Here is a 19,870-nt window from a genome sequence, read left to right as displayed (position 1 = left end):
GGCCGGTCCTTCTAACCCGCACCCCCATCCCAGGGCCCCACCCAGGAGGCCTCGGGGCAGGCGGGAGGGGAGGGCCGTGCCTGCACCAACAGGAGCAGTTCTCAGTCAGCACTGAACACCCTAAAACTTCCAGCCCCAAGCCCTGGATCGGGTCCGGCTCAGACAGCAGTTCATGAGGGGGTGCAGGGCGAAGCGCCTGGGGGTTGACGTGGGGCTTGGGGTGAGACCGTGTGTGTGCCCAGGGCAGGGGTAATGGGGCCCACTCTCTGGAGAAATCTATTCGGGCGTCTGGGCCTGAAGATGGGTGTTGGGAGGCAGCCGGCTTGGGGCTGCCTAAGACACGTTGGGAGAAATGAGGCCACCCCAGGATGTCCCCCCTAAAGTCATGCATGGACCCCACAAAGGGACAGGCCACTGCCGGTTCCAGAGCCAGCAAGGTGTGTCCGGGCCAGGGTGGGGGCCAGGACAGCTCCAGAGGGACCCTCCGGTACCTCTCACTTTCCAGGTGGCACTGAGGCCCAGGCAGGGGTGTGGCTTCCCAAGGGCACACAGCAAGCTCATGGGACTGCCACCCCAGGTGCCAAGTCAATCAGGCCACCCTCGGCTGCCCCAGCCAGCCAGTGGCCAAGAAGCCCTGAGCTGTCACTGCCCCCATTCTCCTCCATGCCCAGAGCTTCCCGGCCCCCTGTTCTCTGTGACAGTTCACAGTGGACCCCCCTCCCACGCCCAACCTGACCCCCCACCCCACACCCCCAACCCACACAGCCCTTCCCGGGCGCACACAGCCCTTGGTTCCCACCGGGACACAGAGCGAGCCGACGACAGTTACGGGATAACCCGAGTCGCTCCCATGAGCTCCCCGTCCGCAACCGTCAGCCCCTCAGCTATTATGTCACAGACGACTCACCGCCCACCTGCCCACCTGCCCACGCGTGCCGCCCCCTGGGGGCCGGGCTTCCTGACGTCAGGCAATGACAGCCACCATTTCTGCCTCACCCAACAGCCACTGCACTAATATTTACAGAGCACTTCTCTTGACGCCCAAACGGAGCCTGGAAGCCTGGTCCTGGGTGGTCCCGGGTGACTTGAGGTCCTCTGGCCTCACCCTCAGCCCCTCCCCGCCCGAGGAGCCCCAGGGTGTGGCCTCAGAGGCTCCCACACTTCTCAGAGCTTGGCCCAGGGGGTCTCTAGGCCCCTCCTCCAGCTCCGGGACTGGCTCAGTCCTGCAGGGCCCCGGGCAGGATCCCAGACCTGGGCTCCCTAACAAGTTCCCCTTCTACTCTAAGCGGAGCTGTCCAGCCGCTTCTTGCTGGCAAAGACTCTATTTGCTGATTTATTTTCCCAAATGGCTCCAAGCAAGAGGCTCCTGACAGGACACTTGAGCTCAAACCATCCCTCTCCCCAGAGAGAGCTCCGCGCTGCATCGGGCAGGATCGCTACAAGACCTCGAGGCTGAACGGCCACCCCCCAGACCCCTAAACCTCACCCGTCGTGACTTCAAATGTGTGTCTGACCTGTGGCTGCGGCATTCCTCATAGACAGGAATCCAACCTCCATAGGAGTGCACACACACACAGACCGTCAGCCAGATCCCCCCGCCCCCTCCCCCAGGGGCTCCCTGGCGCCCTCCGAGCAGGCCTGCCTGTGGGAGCCGGGTCCGTCCGCCGGCCTCAGGGGTTACCTTTAGGCATCCCTCGTCATTGGCATCCTCATCGTCACCCTTCCTTTTTCGTTTGGCTTTTTTCTCCTTCTTGTCCTTGAGTTTCTTCTTCTTCTTCTTGTTAGGGGAGTAGTCGCTCCCCTCACTCTCCGACTTCTCTTCCAGGTCCTCTTCATTATCCGACAGCTCATCATGGCTCCCCTGCAAGGCCAGGGGGACCGTGAGGCCACGGGGCCCAGAGGAGGCCTGGAGCCTGGGCGGCAGGCCCGCCCCGAGAGCAGCCTCTGGGCACAGTCAGCCCCGCTTTCTGGATCGCTCGGCATCTGCAGCTCACAGCTCAGCCTGGAGCCCAGCCGGAGGGGCTGCTGAGCCGGCAGTCAGGCTCACACCCTGGGGCGGAGCCGTGGAGGATGCGCCGGGTCAGGCTTCCCCACCGGGCCGGCTCCACCAGCCGCCTGGGCTGAGGCGGGCTCAACTCCAACCAGAACCGGAGTCTAAGGACGTTGGGATTTTAACGAGTCGTGTGTGACGGTGCCGGGACCCAAGAACTCAAAGCAGAGGCGTGATGTGGGAGCCAAAGAGCAAAGTGCACCAGGAAAGCCGCAGGAGCCCATGGACCTGCAGTGGCGGGTGCAGCTGTGGACCTACAGTGGCGGGTGCAGCCATGGAACAGCATGTGGCGGGTGCAGCCGTGGGCCTGTGGTGGCGGGTGCAGCCGTGGACCTGCGTGTGGAGGGTGCAGCCCGTAGAACTGTGTGTGGCGGGTGCAGCCCATGGACCTGTGGTGGCGGGTGCAGCCCGTGGACCTGCGTGTGGAGGGTGCAGCCCGTAGAACTGTGTGGGGCGGGTGCAGCCCGTGGGACTGTGTGTGGCGGGTGCAGCCCATGGACCTGTGGTGGCGGGTGCAGCCCGTGGACCTGCGTGTGGCGGGTGCAGCCCATGGACCTGTGGTGGCGGGTGCAGCCGTGGGCCTGTGGTGGCGGGTGCAGCCGTGGGCCTGTGGTGGCAGGTGCAGCCCATGGACCTGTGGTGGCGGGTGCAGCCCATGGACCTGTGGTGGCGGGTGCAGCCGTGGGCCTGTGGTGGCAGGTGCAGCCGTGGACCTGCGTGTGGCGGGTGCAGCCCATGGACCTGTGGTGGCGGGTGCAGCCCGTGGACCTGCGTGTGGCGGGTGCAGCCCGTGGACCTGCGTGTGGCGGGTGCAGCCCGTGGGACTGTGTGTGGCGGGTGCAGCCCGTAGGACTGTGTGTGGCGGGTGCAGCCCGTGGGACTGTGTGTGGCGGGTGCAGCCCGTGGACCTGTGTGTGGCGGGTGCAGCCTGTGGGACTGTGTGTGGCGAGCGCAGCCCGTGGGACTGCGTCTGGCGGGTGCAGCCTGTGGGACTGTGTGTGGCGGGTGCAGCCCGTGGAACAGTGTGTGGCGAGCGCAGCCATGGGACTGCGTGTGAGGGGTGCAGCCTGTGGGACTGCGGTGGTGGGTGCAGCCTGTGGGACTGCAGTGGCGGGTGCAGCCCATGATTGACGTTGAACATATGACTTTGTCTCCTGTGGCCCCAGAAGCTGCTGTGCAGGAGCCCAGCTTCCCGCACCCACACCTGCTCCCCGGCCGCTGCGTCCAATATGAGACAAGGTAATTGAGGCAGCTCTCAGCTTGGCTTCTTTGATTTAGTTTCCCCCTCTAAGGCCTAAAATGGCCCATTCCTATGGAGATGCGGTGTTTACAGCCAGAGCACCCCGCCCCCCCAGGAAGGCACTGCCCTCTGAGCAAGCTGCTCACTCAGCCTTCCCAGGCAGATGCAAGTGGACAGCAAAGCCCTCCCAGCCCCTCCCGGCCGGGCCTGCAAGGAGAGAGGCTGGGCTGCTGCTCAGGGAAGAAGCTCGGACCTGGCACCCTCCTGCTGGCTGTTTACTGTGGTCAAGGTGAGCAAGAGGCGTGGGAGGGACAGAGAAGAACCAGGCAGGAAATGAGCTCCAAACGCCGATGGGGAGAGAGGCCTAAGAGAAGGTGAGGAGGGGAGGGGGAGGGAGGGAGGAGGGAGGGGGAGGGAGAAGGGAGGAGAGGAGGGTGCCAAGGAGAGTGGGGTCATCTGGGGAATCCTGGGAGGCCCCCAGCCCGGTCTCTGCCCGTTGGGGCCACACTATAAGGAGTTGAGAGTCTTTTCCCAGGAGGGAGCTCTCCCTGAGATTCGGCTGGGAAAGGGGCCGCCACAGGCTCCCACACTTCCCGCTCTCCTGGGCGCTCAGCTCAATCTCCCTGCTCCACGCTCCCGCTCCCAAACCTTCGGTGCCCGCTGAGAACAGAGTCAGTGTGCGGGCTGGCGGCCTCCACACCTCTCCTGTGTCCTGGTGCTTCCGGAATACTGCCTGGCCACGCTGGGCCCTGGGACAGTGCAGGTCCACTGCAGGTCCTGCGCTGGAGCCACCCGGGCAGGACAGCCGCCCAGGCCTGGTGGCCACAATCGCCAGCTGGGCCTGGGCCTCAGTCCTTTGGGGAGGTGGAGATCAGACAATCAGACAGGGGCACCCATTTCTCCCTAGGGTGCAGCGCTCAGCCAGCTTAGAGAGATCACCCTTGGAGAGACCTGAGGGACAGGCTCTATCCCAGCCCTCGCCCCAGCAAAGGTAAGGGCGGGAGGATGCCACACACTTCAGCACCACGGACAGCGGCTGTGGGCCCGCAGAGGTTGGGGCTCAGGCCTGGCCCTCGGCTGCCCCGGGACAGACCCCACAGTGCAGACCAGGGATGAAACGGGAGGACCCGTGGTGGGTCCCGGGGCTCCCTGGGGAGGCCACACAACAGAGTGGCCTCAGAGCGCTGACCCCTGCTAGCCTGGGAACCGGCACGTCGCTGCAGCACCTGACCTCAGCTTCCTCACGGCGGATGGGATGCCACTGGGTGGCGAGGGGAGAAAAGAACACCACGTAAGAGAAGGCCTGGAACATTCTGAAATGGGAGCGTCCCAGCGACAACCCCTACGCTGCTTGGAGGCCAAAGATGCAGCCAGGACGGCACACTGGAGGGCCACTCATTGTAAGGCAATAATGGGGGGCACACTGGAGGACTCACCCGCCTCGGGTACTGGTTTCTGCAAATCAGGATGTCACCTGCAGCGAGACAACTACCGTACATGGGCGTGGTGCTGACAGGGGCTGCGGTGGCCACACCTGAGGGGCGTGGCCCTGAGCATCGGTGGGAAGCAGGCACTGCCATAGCCCAAGCGCAGGAGAGGCAAGGAGTGGCCAGCACGGCTCCGAATGCAGAGCCCAGAGGGAGAGGAAGAGGGAGGGAGGGAGGGATGGACGGAGGGAGGAAGGAAGGGAGAGAAAGGGCAAGGGAGGGAGGGAGGGCAGAAGGGATGGTTGGGAGAGGGAGGGAGGGGGAGGGGCAGCAGGCCTGGCAGAAGGCCCCGAGCGAGGCACTGCCAGGAGGGCTGGCCCAGCGTCCACCCCAGGGCTCCCTGGGAGAGCAGGAGGGCAGACCTGGGGGAAGGAGCTGGAGCTCTGGCAGGAGGGGAAGGCAGCCCCCTCTGCGTCGCCCGCACCCCTGCCGTGCCCTCGCCCTCTCCGTGCCCTGCCTGCTCCCTCGGCTAACGAAGCTGCACCTCCGGGCCCACCCCCGGCGGGTGGAGGGTGAGGGGCAGGAGAGGGCCTGGGAGCCTGGTTTGCCGCACACATCGCTGCGCCCAGGGTGCGGACACTCCTAGAGCTGAGCCTCCTTTCTCTTCCCAACCCCTGTCCTGGCAGAGAAGGGGGGGGGGCAGCGTCCCATCGGCGGGACCTGGGGGGCCTCAGACGGTGGCCAGGGGGGAAGGGAGGATGGAGAACCCGGATGGGCTCTGAATCTTGAAACTGATGATGGCGGAGCTGCAGGTCAAGCAAGGTCAGGGGAGAAGCAGCAGCAGGGAGCACTAAAGCCCTGACAGCCTCAGCCTGAGCCACAGGCTCTCAAAGTCGGCGTCAGCAGGGGCTTTGACCTTGAGGCTGCCCTTTGGGCTGTGGCAGCCGTGGGCGTGATGATGGGAGTGCGCTTGGCGTAGAACCTCAGTGGACTTGGAGCCCCCACAGAATCCATCTGCAAAGCTGCCTTAGCCACCATGCCCAGGGCGTGGGTGCCAGCAGCGGGGGGCAGGCAGGAGGGGTCTCTGCCCTGAGCCCAGGCCCACAGCGGATGGGGCGTGCCCCCCAGAGCAGGCCCGGGTTCCCTGAGTGAACAGTCCCTTCCTCCTCCCAGCTCTGCAGATGTTTCTGGATCCAGGCCTCCCATCTCCTCCCTCTCCCTTCCCGCCCTGCCCAGCGCTCAGCACACAGCACACCCCAAAAAACGAGGCGTTTAAACCCAAAAGGAAGGCCCGGAGAGCTGGTCATTCTCAGTCCGGGTCCTTCAAGATCGAGAGGGAAAAAGAAAGAATCGGATATGAGCCTTCCCATTCACGACTGTTATAAACAGTTATAATTTAGCGCTGAATAATTGGTTGCTATGGCGACGCCGCAGTACAGGTGGAAATCATCTCTCCCTCCTGCGCGGGGTCTGACAAGGAGCTTCATCTCCATGTGCTCAGGCCCTGGCCCCAGTCCGGTTCCTTTATGTAAATCCGAGTCCCGGACTTGCTGCCCGCCTCCCCCACACACACAGGAAAACAAGACTGCCGCCCCCACCCACCACCCCTCCTGTCTCCACCACCGCCTGCCCGTCATGGGGCCACCTGGTTGGAGGTGGGGGGGAGCAAAGGTTGCAGTTCCCTTCCCCATGCCCTGAGGACCCAGGTCTGGGGGGCGGGGGGGGGGGGGAGGTGGGCACACGGCCACGGGATCCTGCCCTCTGAACACAGCATGCTCCAGACCCTGACGAAGGGCCAGCTGGCCAAGCCAGGCGCTCAGGAATGCAGGGAGGGGGCAGCATCGGCCCAGGGGTCGCTGTGGGGGCCTGTCGGGCACTGCCCGGTCATCTGCAGACCTCCAGCCCCCCTGCTGCACCCCTTCTGAGAACCTGAGCTGCATCTCAGTCGAGAGAGGAAGGAGTGTGAGGAGGAAGAGAGGAGAGGGAGAGTGGAGAGAATGGGAGAGAGGAGGAGAGAGGGATGGAGGGAGGGAGAGAGGAGAAGAAAGGGACAGGGAGGGGAGGGGGGAATGGGAGAGGGGGGGAATAGGGGAGGGAGAAATGGGGGAGGGGGAATGGGGGAGGGGGGGAAAGAAGTGAGAAGACAGCAAGGGAGACAGGAGACGGCAAGAGATGGACACAGCAGAGGCCCAGCAGAGACGGACTGAAGACACAGACAGACAGACAAACCGGAGCCAGAGAGACAGACACGTGCTTATGTGGGTCCAGAAGAAGGGAGGGAGGCTGCGTGACGGGGCGCTGGACATGGGAGGCAAGCACCAGCCCCCTCTCCCCGCTGCATCTCTCCACCCCAGCCGCCAGTCCACCATGTCCAGACACTGCCACCTCCGCCCTCCTCCTGGCCAGGGCAGTGGGGAGGGTCCTGCCGTACCCTGGGCCCTGCCTGGGGCGGGGAGAGGAGGAAGGGGGTGCCCACAGGCCCGTGGCAGCCCTCGTGGCCCCTCATTTGCGTTTGGGAATTGGGGGGACTCTGCCTGAAGGCCTGAGCCCGAGGAGCAGCAGGCGTCTCTGTGCGGACCCAGCCTCTGCCCCGGCCCATGAGCAGCTGCTGGGAGGAAACGCTCAGGAACTGGGCGGGCAGGGACAACAGGACGACAGGACGACAGGACAGCGGACGCTCCCATCCCACCGCCTGCGGCCGCCTCTGGAACACCCTCCCTGGTCCTCCAGGTGGCCCTGAGGGGAGGTGGCGGTGTGCACCCCATTCTACAAACAAGGAAGCGGAGTGTGGGGGCTCGGAGATGAACGTGCCCAGGCCACCCAGTGGCACCGCTGAGATCCGGCCCGGGGCAGTCAGTGCGGTCCGCCCCGCCCTGGCCCGGGCTCCCCTGGACAGCCCCTGGACATCCAATCCTGCTCCGGAGAGGACACTTCGGTGCGTCCCGGAAAGGTGTCTGTCCACACAGCTCAGCGCTGTGCTTCTGGCTCAGCCAAGTCTCACAGCCCCCCCTGCAGGCCCAGCCCAGCCCAGCCCAGCCCAGCCTCGCCCTGCAGGCCCAGCCCAGGCCAGTCTCCCCTTGCAGGCCCAGCCCAGCCCAGCCCAGCCTCCCCCTGCAGGGCCAGCCCAGTCTCCCCCTGCAGGCCCAGCCCAGCCCAGGCCAGTCTCCCCCTGCAGGCCCAGCCCAGCCCAGCCCAGCCCAGCCTCCCCCTGCAGGCCCAGCCCAGCCCAGCCCAGCCTCCCCCTGCAGGCCCAGCCCAGCCCAGCCCAGCCCAGCCTCCCCCTGCAGGCCCAGCCCAGCCCAGCCCAGCCCAGCCTCCCCCTGCAGGCCCAGCCCAGCCCAGCCCAGCCTCCCCCTGCAGGCCCAGCCCAGCCCAGCCCAGCCCAGCCTCCCCCTGCAGGGCCAGCCCAGTCTCCCCCTGCAGGCCCAGCCCAGCCCAGGCCAGTCTCCCCCTGCAGGCCCAGCCCAGCCCAGCCCAGCCCAGCCTCCCCCTGCAGGCCCAGCCCAGCCCAGCCCAGCCCAGCCTCCCCCTGCAGGCCCAGCCCAGCCCAGCCCAGCCTCCCCCTGCAGGCCCAGCCCAGCCCAGCCCAGCCCAGCCTCCCCCTGCAGGGCCAGCCCAGTCTCCCCCTGCAGGCCCAGCCCAGCCCAGGCCAGTCTCCCCCTGCAGGGCCAGCCCAGTCTCCCCCTGCAGGCCCAGCCCAGCCCAGCCTCCCCCTGCAGGGCCAGCCCAGTCCCCCCTGCAGGCCCAGCCCAGCCCAGGCCAGTCTCCCCCTGCAGGCCCAGCCCAGCCCAGCCTCCCCCTGCAGGGCCAGCCCAGTCTCCCCCTGCAGGCCCAGCCTCCCCCTGCAGGCCCAGCCCAGTCCCCCCTGCAGGCCCAGCCCAGCCCAGGCCAGTCTCCCCCTGCAGGCCCAGCCCAGCCCAGCCTCCCCCTGCAGGGCCAGCCCAGTCTCCCCCTGCAGGCCCAGCCTCCCCCTGCAGGCCCAGCCCAGTCCCCCCTGCAGGCCCAGCCCAGCCCAGCCCAGTCTCCCCCTGCAGGCCCAGCCCAGCCCAGGCCAGCCCCCCCCGCAGGCCCAGGGGCACCCCGAGGCCGCCACACGCCGGCCCCAGCCCCACGCACCTCCTTCTTCTTCCGCTTCCCTTTGGACCTGTTCTCCTTGAGCTTCTTGGATTTCTTCTTCTTGGGGAGGCTCAGGGGCTCCTCAGGGAAGAAGTCGTCGAAGCCTTCCAGGCCACCGTCGTCGTCTTCTGGGGGAACAGGAGGGGGTTACCCCGCACGCCCCTCTGGGAGACCCCCACTGGGACAAGCAGCTCCTCCCACAGCCTCCGGCCCCCCAGCCGCACCCACACCTCCTGCCCCGACAGTCCCGCCCAGACCCAGTGAGGAGCCCAGCTCTGTGGGCCGTCTCACCCCCCCTGGGACCCCCCCTCCGCACAGGAACCCGGGATGTTACTAACACGCTCCCCGCCCGCCCCCCCGTAGGACGGCTCAGGAAACACCGTGCGGAGCCCGTGAGCAACTTTGAGAGGCCTCGCTGACATGGCTCCCCGGGGAGAACGCAGCCCCACCACCACCACCAGCTCCCGGGCCAGGCCGTCTCCGCCCTCGAGGCCCAGGTGTGGCTGGGAGAAGGCTGGGGAGAGGGGGGCATCACCAGGACCAGGGAGCTGAACAGCAAGTATCTGGGGTTTGGAGGAGGGTACTGGGACCCCCTTAATGGGGAATCAACCACACTGCCTCTCCCCCCACATACACAGGTGCACCCACCCACACAGGTGCACACACCCACACAGGTGCACACACCCACACAGGTGCACCCATCCACACAGGTGCACACACCCACACAGGTGCACACACCCACACAGGTACACCCATCCACACAGGTGCACACACCCACACAGGTGCACACACCCACACAGGTGCACCCATCCACACAGGTACACCCATCCACACAGGTGCACACACCCACACAGGTACACCCATCCACACAGGTGCACACACCACACAGGTACACCCATCCACACAGGTGCACACACCCACACAGTACACCCATCCACACAGGTACACCCATCCACACAGGTACACCCATCCACACAGGTGCACACACCCACACAGGTGCACACACCCACACAGGTGCACACACCCACACAGGTACACCCATCCACACAGGTGCACCCATCCACACAGGTGCACACACCCACACAGTACACACACCCACACAGGTGCACACACCCACACAGTACACACACCCACACAGGTGCACACACCCACACAGGTACACCCATCCACACAGGTACACCCATCCACACAGGTGCACACACCCACACAGGTACACCCATCCACACAGGTGCACACACCCAAACAGGTACACCCATCCACACAGGTGCACACACCCAAACAGGTACACCCATCCACACAGGTGCACACACCCACACAGGTACACCCATCCACACAGGTACACCCATCCACACTGTACACACACCCACACAGGTACACACACCCACACAGGTACACACACCCACACAGGTACATACCCCTGTCACACACAGGTACACACACCCACATGGGTACACACCCCTGTCACACCCACAGGTACACACCCATCACACCCACACGGGTGCACCCACCCACACAGGTGCACACCCCTGTCACACCCACACAGGTACACACACCCACACAGGTACACCCATCCACACAGGTACACCCACCCACACAGGCGCACCCACACAGACGCACCCACCCACACAAGTACACACACCCACACAAGTACACACACCCACACAGTTACACACACCCACACTGTACACACACCCACACAGTACACACACCCACACAAGTACACACACCCACACAGGTACACACACCCACAAAGGTGCACACACCCACACAGGTGCACACACCCACACAGGTGCACACACCCACACAGTACACACACCCACACAGTGCACACACCCACACTGTACACACACTCACACAGTACACACACCCACACAGGTACACACACTCACACAGTACACACCCACACAGGTACACACACCCACACAGGTACACATACCCACACAGTACACACACCCACACAAGTACACACACCCACACAGGTACACACACCCACAAAGGTGCACACACCCACAAAGGTGCACACACCCACACAGGTGCATACACCCACACAGGTGCACACACCCACACAGTACACACACCCACACAGTGCACACACCCACACAGTGCACACACCCACACTGTACACACACTCACACAGTACACACACCCACACAGGTACACACACTCACACAGTACACACCCACACAGGTACACACACCCACACAGGTACACACACCCACACAGGTACACGCACTCACACAGTACACACCCACACAGTACACACCCACACAGGTACACACCCCCACACAGGTACACACACCCACACAGGTACACACACCCACACAGGTACACACCCCTGTCACACACAGGTACACACACCCACACAGGTACACACCCATCATATCCACACGGGTACACACACCCACACAGGTACACACACCCACACAGTACACACCCACACAGGCAGTGAGCCCTGAGCTTCTGGGAACCAAACCTGGGTCACGGAGGAGAGAGCAGGGGAGGGTCCTCTTGGGGGCGAACGCAGCAAGAAGACACTGCAACAGCAAACCACCCAAACCAGAGACACATCTGCCCACCCAGACCAAGGAAGCTTCCAGAAAGAACCCCCCAAGGGTCCAGAAAAGGGGCCCATGATAGAGCGAGAGCTCCATGCCAGCCAGGCCCCATGTGCCAAGGCCAGCTTGCCCTGTGCTGTCCCACAGGCGCCAGCTGGGGGGGGGGGGGGAGCCAGCCCCGGTGGTCTGTGCCTGGGGACTGCTCCCCAGGGGACCCTGAGGAGGGAGAGTCCCAGGGCCACCAGAGACTTTCGCTGGGAACGGGGCGAGCGTTAGAGGAACAAGTCAGAGGGACAAGAACCCCCCCCCCAGGAACCTCCTATGCTGGTGACTGTGGCCATGTCAGACCCGCACACCACACAAGTGCACACCCAGGACACGCCAGCACCCAGCCCCGCTGTCCTCCACATGGGGCACCCCCACGCCCACCTGGGACGCCCCTGCCCGCCCCGCCCGTCTCCAAGGCGGAGGGGAAAGGCCCCCACCCTGGTCTCATGGCTCCCGTGGCCACCCTCTGGGGGCAGCTAGAGGCGCTGGTGACTCTGGTGGCCCAGTGGGTGGCCGTCCCACACCCACAGCCCATGGCCTGGTTCCCACACATCCCACCCCTACCCGGGAGAGGTGGGACTGCCCCAGCTTGGGCACCTCTCTGCTCTGGGGCCCTCCTCCAGGTGGCCAGGGACCTGGGACCTCCCCACCCAGGACACAAGGGCCCCCCCTGCCTTGTACGCCCCCCCCCCAATCCTGCAGGGCAAACAGAGGAGGCGGCCTGAGCGTGGCCCAAGTGCCAGCCGCCCCCAGGGGCCAGCTCGGTGGGCCTGACCAGCAGCGAGGGGCACTGCTGAGCACAGGACCACGTGGAAGGCACAGCTGCTGTGGCCTAGGCCTGGGCTGTGGGCACAGGGCCGGGCACTGCAGGGACCACCTGGGTTGATGTGGGCAGGCCTTGCTCGAGGACGGGCAGGCTGAGGGTGGACCAGGGATCTGTCCCTGAGCCCTGATGGGGGAGGGGCAGGCACTGTTTGGGCCAGTTGAAAAGGTGCATGGGGCCCCCCAGAGTCGCCCCAGGGGGCAGTGACGGGCTGGCTGGGAGCCAGGCTGGGGATCGGATGCCTGTCCATGCCGCAGGGAGCCGCCTGGGCAGAGCCGCCCGCGCCCAGACAATGCCCCGCGCCTTATGTAACAGGCTTGGCTGAGGTCATCGGGAGGGGGCCTCTCCCTCCGCCTCCTGCCACCTCCCGCGTCCCTGTCCCCTCCGCAGGGCAGGCCCCCAGACGGGAAAGGCCACTGACTGACCAGCCGAACAGACAAGGAGCCGCACAGGTGGCTGCAGGGGGTTCTAGAAGGAAGCCTGGGGCGGAGGGGGCACATCCCAGCCCTCATCCTCGCCCAGAGCACGCCTCCGAGGGTAAGGCCGCACCCTCTGCCCAGGGCAGCCCTTCTCCGCTCCTGAAGCCCAGGCCCAGGACCACCTGCTGGCGGAACCCCTCCTCCGAACGTTCCAGGCTGGCATGGGATGGGACCCCCCACTCCCCCCTCTCGGACGGACGCTTCCGCTCCCTCACCGCCTCTGTGGCCCTGAGGACACCAGGCTGACCTGTGACCCTGCCCCCACCTCACCCTTCAGCTCCAGCCCCGCCTCCTCTCCTCCAGGGGCCCCAGCTTTCTCAGACCAGACCTGGGGGTCATCCCAGCAGCGCCTCCCCACCATCACCCGTCCCCGCCCTGGCCCTGGCCCTCCCCCGGAGCACAGCCTGGGAAGGTGAGACCCGCTCACCCAGGGTGAGGGGTGAGGGTCCGGGGAGAAGAGGCCTTGGGACTCCCTGTCCTGCCAGTTCCCGGCCGCTCACAGCCCTCGGGCCGCCTGGCAGTGGCCTGGCACCAGCCTGCCCTCCAGCCAAGGCTCCGGATCCAAGAGAGACTGTAATTAGGGCCCATTAGCCTGCTCTCTCTCCTGCTGGGCTCCCAGGTCGGCGGCCGGGGAGGGGCTGGGGCGGGCAGGGGGCCCAGTGGGGACAGAGAGACCAGCGCAAAGGAAGGTCCTGCTTTCTCTTAAGGTCGCCCCAGCCCCTCGCAACGCCCTGCACGGGCTCAGGCCCAGCCCGAGGCCCCGAGGCCCCGTGGGCCGGGCCAGTGAGCTGAGCGACCCTCCTCAGGGCAACACGTGCGAACAGTGAACGCTCCCACACCCACCGGCGCCAGGCCCACCGGCGGCAGCACATGTGAGCTTATATCCCTCCGACGGCGGCCTGGGAGGGGCACTGTCACCCGTGCGCGGTGGGGAAACCGAGGCTCACAGGGTCTGCGCACTGGCCCGCATCTGTTTCGCAGCTGGCAGGTGATGGAGCCAGCGCGGTCCCGCCCCTGCCCCTCCCTCCAGGCACAGCAGCATTTAAGCTTAACCAGCATGGTCTTGTGCCAAGCTTGGGGCCGCGGCCTGGGGACTCCCAGGTGACGCCGAGGGGTTCATAGGGGTCCCTCGGGGCAGCAGGGCTGTCCACAGGCCCCTGCCCAGCCCCAGGGAGCTTCGCAAACACAGGTCAGAGCAAATGACAAACATGACTGGAGAGAAGGCAGGGCTGGTCTGGGGCGCTCAAAGACTGGGCTTCCCAAGCCGGGAGCCGGAACGAGGGCTCCATCACCGGGAGCCAGAAAGGCCAGCAAACCTGCCGGCGCGGGGGGCCCAGCTCAGCGCCCACCTCTCCGGACCTGGGCAGAGGGCTCCTTCCATTCCACCCCAACCTGGCACCAAGCTGGGCGCACGACCACCTGGCGACCAGGAGGGAGGGACAGGGGAGCACAGGCTTCCGCCCCAGCCCTTCCCATGGGGTCACCCACTGCGCCCATCTTTTCATCCTTAAATGAGCTTGTTACTGCCGACCTCGCAGGTGATGAGCATTTGAAACTGGAATGGAAAGTGCCAATGCAATGCCCAGTGGGTGCCCGGCGGCAGGCAGAGTCCAGGGAGGCCCCAGCACGGTCAGGACAACAGGAGCAACGGGGGGGGGGGGGTAAAGAGGGGGCCAGGGAGCGCCTCTGGTTCAGGCACTGCTGGGCCAGGGGTTCTCAGGGCTACCCGAGGGCGGGCCTAGACAAGGCTCCCATCAGTCCTTGGGGAGCCCCTCCGCTTCACAGGCCCTCTGCTGATGATGGGGGGGGGGGGCTCCCGCCCAAGAGAGGATTAATAATTTATTGATGACATTTAACAAAACGCAGACATCACCTCACTGGTGTCTCATCAAAGAAAGCATCAGACCTGAGCACGCAGGGCAGGCAGGTGGGGGTGGGGAGGAGGAGTAGGTGGGGGAGGCTGGCAGCCCAGCGGGCAGAGAGGTCCCCATGCAAACCCAGAGCACTGGTGGGAGGAGGAGGGAGGAGCTGGGGTAACGTGGCAGCGGGGCCAGGAAAGACGGGGCAGGCGAGAGGGACAGCCATGGCTCAGGGAGACAGACAGGGCTAGATGTGGTGGGGAGAAGGGGGGGAGGGAGGGAGGGAGGGAGGGAGGGAGAGAGAGAGAGAGAGAGAGAGAGAGAGAGAGAGTGAAATGAGAACAGAGCCAAAGAGATAAGGTGGAAAGTCTCAAAAGTTTTACCTGCTAAAGCCCCAGAGCATTAGACACTCCACACTGTATCCAGGACCTCGCCAGAGAAGACAGTCGGGAAATGTATGCTGGGTCGATGGATGGATGGAGAGTGGGAAGGTGCAGGGGTGGATGGATGGAGAGTGGGAGAGTACAGGGGTGGGTGGATGGAGAGTGGGAGGGTGCAGGGGTGGATGGATGGAGAGTGGGAGAGTACAGGGATGGATGGATGGGGAGTGGGAGAGTACAGGGGTGGATGGATGGGGAGTGGGAGGGTGCAGGGGTGGATGGATGGAGAGTGGGAGAGTACAGGGGTGGATGGATGGAGTGTGGGAGGGTGCAGGGGTGGATGGATGGAGGGGGAGGATGCAGGGGTGGATGGATGGAGAGTGGGGAGGATGCAGGGGTGGATGGTGGAGAGTGGGAGGGTGCAGGGGTGGATGGATGGAAAGAGAGGAGGATGCAGGGGTGGATGGTGGAGAGTGGGAGGGTGCAGGGGTGGATGGATGGAGAGTGGGGAGGATGCAGGGGTGGATGGTGGAGAGTGGGAGGGTGCAGGGGTGGATGGATGGATGGGGAGGTTGCAGGGGTGGATGGTGGAGAGTGGGAGGGTGCAGGGGTGGATGGTGGAGAGTGGGAGGGTGCAGGGGTGGATGGTGGAGAGTGGGGAGGATGCAGGGGTGGATGGTGGAGAGTGGGAGGATGCAGGGGTGGATGGATGGATGGGGAGGATGCAGGGGTGGATGGATGGAGAGTGGGAGGGTGCAGGGGTGGATGGATGGATGGGGGGATGCAGGGGTGGATGGATGGAGAGTGGGAGGGTGCAGGGGTGGATGGATGGATGGGGAGGATGCAGGGGTGGATGGATGGAGAGTGGGGAGGATGCAGGGGTGGATGGTGGAGAGTGGGAGGGTGCAGGGGTGGATGGTGGAGAGTGGGAGGGTGCAGGGGTGGATGGATGGAGAGTGGGGAGGATGCAGGGGTGGATGGTGGAGAGTGGGAGGGTGCAGGGGTGGATGGATGGATGGGGAGGATGCAGGGGTGGATGGATGGAGAGTGGAGGGTGCAGGGGTGGATGGAGACAGGGGAGGGTGCAGGGGTGGATGGATGCGGATGGCTAGACAGTAGGGGACGTGGGAGATGGCTGGTGAGGGGATGGTTGGTGGGGCTTGTGGTTAGATGGGTAGATGTTGGGTGGGAGGGTGGATACATGGGCGGGTGAGTGAACTGATGGACAGGTGGCTCTTAGCCCGAGTGATAGAGGGAGGCACAGATCCCACAGGCCTGGCACTCTGTGCAGCCACTCCCCCCCCTCCCCCGCCAGTAAGGAGTGTTAAATACTATGGGGCTCCCCGGGACCCCCCACCTCCCCGGCAGGGGGCGGGCAAGCTGGGCCGGCAGGGCCCTGGGGGCTGCTGTCATCGCTCCCTCCTGCCCCCTGGCTCAAGGAAGCCTAAGACGCCCGGGTGACTGGGGCCAGTCCTGCGGGCACCGGGCACCGAGGCCATTCAGTGCCTCCCTCCCGCCAACCCCGCCGTGGGTACCCCCCCCCCCGCCCCAGCTCACTGGGTGAGGGTGCAAGTCTCGGAAGCATCTCCTGGGGGAGGCAGGTCGGCTGCCCCCTGGATGGTGCTCACTTAGGGCCAGTTGATTGGGCACCTGTGACGTGCCGGGCACTGTGACCTGAATGTTCCACCGGCTCCGGCTCACCCGTCCTCACAATCACCCTCTGTGAGGTAGCCGGTCCGGATCCCCATTCCACAAGTGGGGACACTGAGGCAGAGGGGCTGGGGAACTCGCCCCAAGTCAGGCAGCTGACAAGCAGAGCCAGGACCCAGCTGCCTCTGGGGCGCTGACTGCCTGCTTCCATCACCACCACCCACCCCCCACACCACCACCACCACCACCACGAGAATTTGGCAGCTGTGGTCCGGAGCCGGAGAGGCCGGCACCCACCCGGGCCCCCCCTGAGCAGGCTCGCCCACCTGCCTCTCGGCCAGGGCTGCTCGGGCAAAGCGCTGCGGGGGAAACAAGAGGGGGAGGTGGGAGACGGGCGAGCGAAAAGAAAGTGGATTTGACAAGTAACAAGTCCAACTGTTGCAGATTCCGACTTGGCGTGACAGCTCCAACTCGCCAGCTCCTCCTGCTGCAAACACGCTGGAACCCACGGCTCCAGGGCCACGCGGGCACGGCCAGGGGCTCCGGCCAGGGCTGCGGAGATGCTGTAACGCAGGGCGAGGGGGCAGCTGGTGGCACCTCAGGAAAGACTGGGCCTGGGCTGGGGCTGTCAGTGTCACAGTGTCCAGGGGCCAGGGGTGACCAGGGCACTCTCGGGCCACAGCCATCTCCTGAGCATCCGCGGTGCCAGGTGCCGGACGCAGCTGGTGGCCGAGGGAGTCACCCTCCAGGGGAGCCTGACACAAGCAGTAGTCCAGGGAGGAGGCAGTACAGCCAAGTCAAGAACCCAGGAGAAAGGGTCAGGGGTGGGCTGCACTTGAGCTGGAGGTCAAGCCTCCAGGTGGTGACCTTGAGCTGGGCCTGATGACGGGGAGGAGGCCGAGGCGAGCAGGTGGAGGTCACCCGGTGCTCAAGGGCAGATGGAATTGGGGGCCAGAAGCAGCCAGGAGGCCATGTGCCTGCAGTGTGCACAGGGCAGGGGAGAAGCCGCAGGGCTGGGGCCTGATTGTAGGAGACAGATGACCCGGCTGCTGGGTGGAGGGTGGTGGGGGAGGACTTGCTAGGAGGCTCCGGAGCGGGCCAGCAGGAGGGGACGGTGGCTGGAACCAGGGACATGGAGAGAGCGGGGGCTTGGGAGGCTCGGGATGAGCTCTGGGCGGGCACGTGAGGTCTTGCTGGTGGAGGGACTGCAGCCCTCAGGCCACAGGGGCGGAAGCAGGGCCTGGGGGCTCCTGGGGCCTCGGGGCCAGCCGCCCCCACCCTGGGGCCATGGGCACAAGCAGCGGGAGAGGGAGACCAGGTGGTGGGCAGGTGACGCTGACCGAGCCCCAGGGGCTCTGGCCCAGGGACAGTGAGTTGGGTGTCCAGCAGCCTGAGGGCACTTCTGGGCCCCGCCCCTGCCCACAGTGGGCACCATGACATGACCAGGGAGAGGCAGAGTCTTCAGGAGAAGGGGACAGGGGACCCCACCGGGGGGGCCAGTGAAGTCCCTGGAATAAGCCTGTTAATGCATGTTCAGTTGTCCACTGTCCCCCTAAGTGCCACATGGGGCCACGCCCAGAACGCCACGGAGCACCACGGAGAGGGCTCCCCGAGGAGCCAGCCCCCCTTCCTCCCCCGTAGGAAGCGGCCATGTTGCCCTGCCTGTGCCGGGCTGTGTTCCTCCCAGGAAATGCGGCTAATTCCCTGGCCCCAGGCCCCGCCCGCGTGGGCCACCTCACCCCCAATCCTCTCGGCCCGGCAGGCGCTTTGCAAAGTTGGCCAGACTGTCTGAAACGTGGGGTGAGGCTGGCTCCAGCAGGAACCCTGTTACTGTGTCCAAGCCAGCACACACGCAGGGAGGGGGAGGCCCTGTGGGCATGGCCCCCCGAGGGACCCCTCACTGGGTGACAGTGCTGCCGCTGGGCCCCTCTCCTCACCTCCTGCACAGGAGTTGGGGTATCAGCTTGTGGCCTGTCCTTTCCCCTGGGGGAGGCACACGACTGGGCCGCCCACAGGTCTCTCCGGGCACAGGAGGCCAGAGACTTGGGGCGGAAGCCCGGGAGGGAGGGAGGCCCTGCCCAGCTGTGCCAGGAGGGAACTGTCCCAAAGAAATGGTGAGCGGTCAACTAAAGACTCCCCACGCCAGGTTACCATGTTTACGCTGATCTGAGAGGGATGGCGAGGGCAGGGCGGAGGCCTGGGCGGCAGGCCCACAGCCAGGCAGGTGGGCTGGGAGGCCGCTGGCCACCGAGGCCGGCACCTGGCGAAGTGCTTGGGAGCGGCGCTCACAGCACCGGCGGCTGGGCACGGGGAGGAGGAGTTGGAGCCCACAGCCCTGGCCGTGGCCCTCGTGGGCCCTGAAGGAAGCGGTTCCAGCCAGGGCTCTCACAGGGTCCCCACGCGCGGCCCCACCCAGCCCGCCCTGGAACCGCGATGGCCCAGCCCCCGGGAGGCCAGAGGCCAGAGGAGCGCGAGGGGTGAGCAGCTCCAGGAGCCGAGCGAGATTCCAGATTCCGCCCCTTCAAGGGCACGCGGGCTGACCCCGGGGCGCCGCGCCCCTCCCCACCCACCCGGGCGCCCCGCGCAGCCCCCGCCCCCCGCGCGTCCTCCGCCTGCGCCCAGCCGAGTGGCGGCCGGTGGCCCCGATCGCATCCGCCCTCGGCCGCCCGCGCCGCGCCCCTGCGCTCGCCCAGCCCGGCGCCCTTGGCCGTGCGGAGCCAGCGGGGCGGGAGCGCAGCCTGGAGCCCGGCACCCCCACCCGCGCCGCCCGCGCCGCCCGCCGGTCCTCGAGCCCCACGGCCCCCGCCACAGCCGGCGCCCCGCTCACCTGACATCTCGTCCTCGTTCTCCATCTGGTCCGCGAACAGCCGCGGCAGCGCCTCCTCGGTGCCCAGCGGGCCCCGCATGCCCGGCGCGGGGGGGAGGGGAGGTGGGCGCCCCCCCTCCCGCCGGGCGCGGTGCCAGCCTTAACCCGTAAGCTGCCGGACTGGTGAGCGCGGCGGGCGAGGCGGCCTCGGCGAGAAGATGGCGGCCGCCAGCCCCCCCACCCCCCCAAACCTCCACCCTCCCGTCTCGACCCCCCTCCTCTGGGCCGCCTTCGCTCTGCGCCCGCAAAGCCCGGCCGCTCCGCCCACCGCGCCCCGCAGCCGAGTCCGCAGCCGGCGAGGGTGGCGGTGGCAGCGCGGGCGGCACGGCGGCACGGCGGGGGGGCGCACACATGCCCGGATTGTGACGTCCAGTCTG

General features: G+C 66.2%; 1 protein-coding gene across 1 annotated transcript in view; it reads right to left on the bottom strand.

The window, feature by feature from the left end:
* CHD5 (chromodomain helicase DNA binding protein 5) overlaps window positions 1–19,652 on the bottom strand; it is a 56,269-nt gene extending 36,617 nt beyond the window's left edge. The window contains exons 1-3 of the mRNA XM_081085440.1: window positions 19,455–19,652; window positions 8,834–8,961; window positions 1,682–1,861 (exon numbers count right to left, since the gene is read on the bottom strand). Of these exons, the coding sequence (XP_080941566.1) occupies window positions 1,682–1,861; window positions 8,834–8,961; window positions 19,455–19,533 (387 nt within the window). The 5' untranslated portion in view covers window positions 19,534–19,652. The remainder of the gene's footprint in view (window positions 1–1,681; window positions 1,862–8,833; window positions 8,962–19,454) is intronic.
* Between the last annotated feature and the right edge of the window lie 218 nt (window positions 19,653–19,870).

Source organism: Myotis nattereri, assembly GCF_964212035.1.
Source record: "Myotis nattereri genome assembly, chromosome: 3".
In the NCBI taxonomy this organism is placed as follows: Eukaryota; Metazoa; Chordata; class Mammalia; order Chiroptera; family Vespertilionidae; genus Myotis; species Myotis nattereri.
This window is presented reverse-complemented; position numbering and strand designations above follow the sequence as displayed.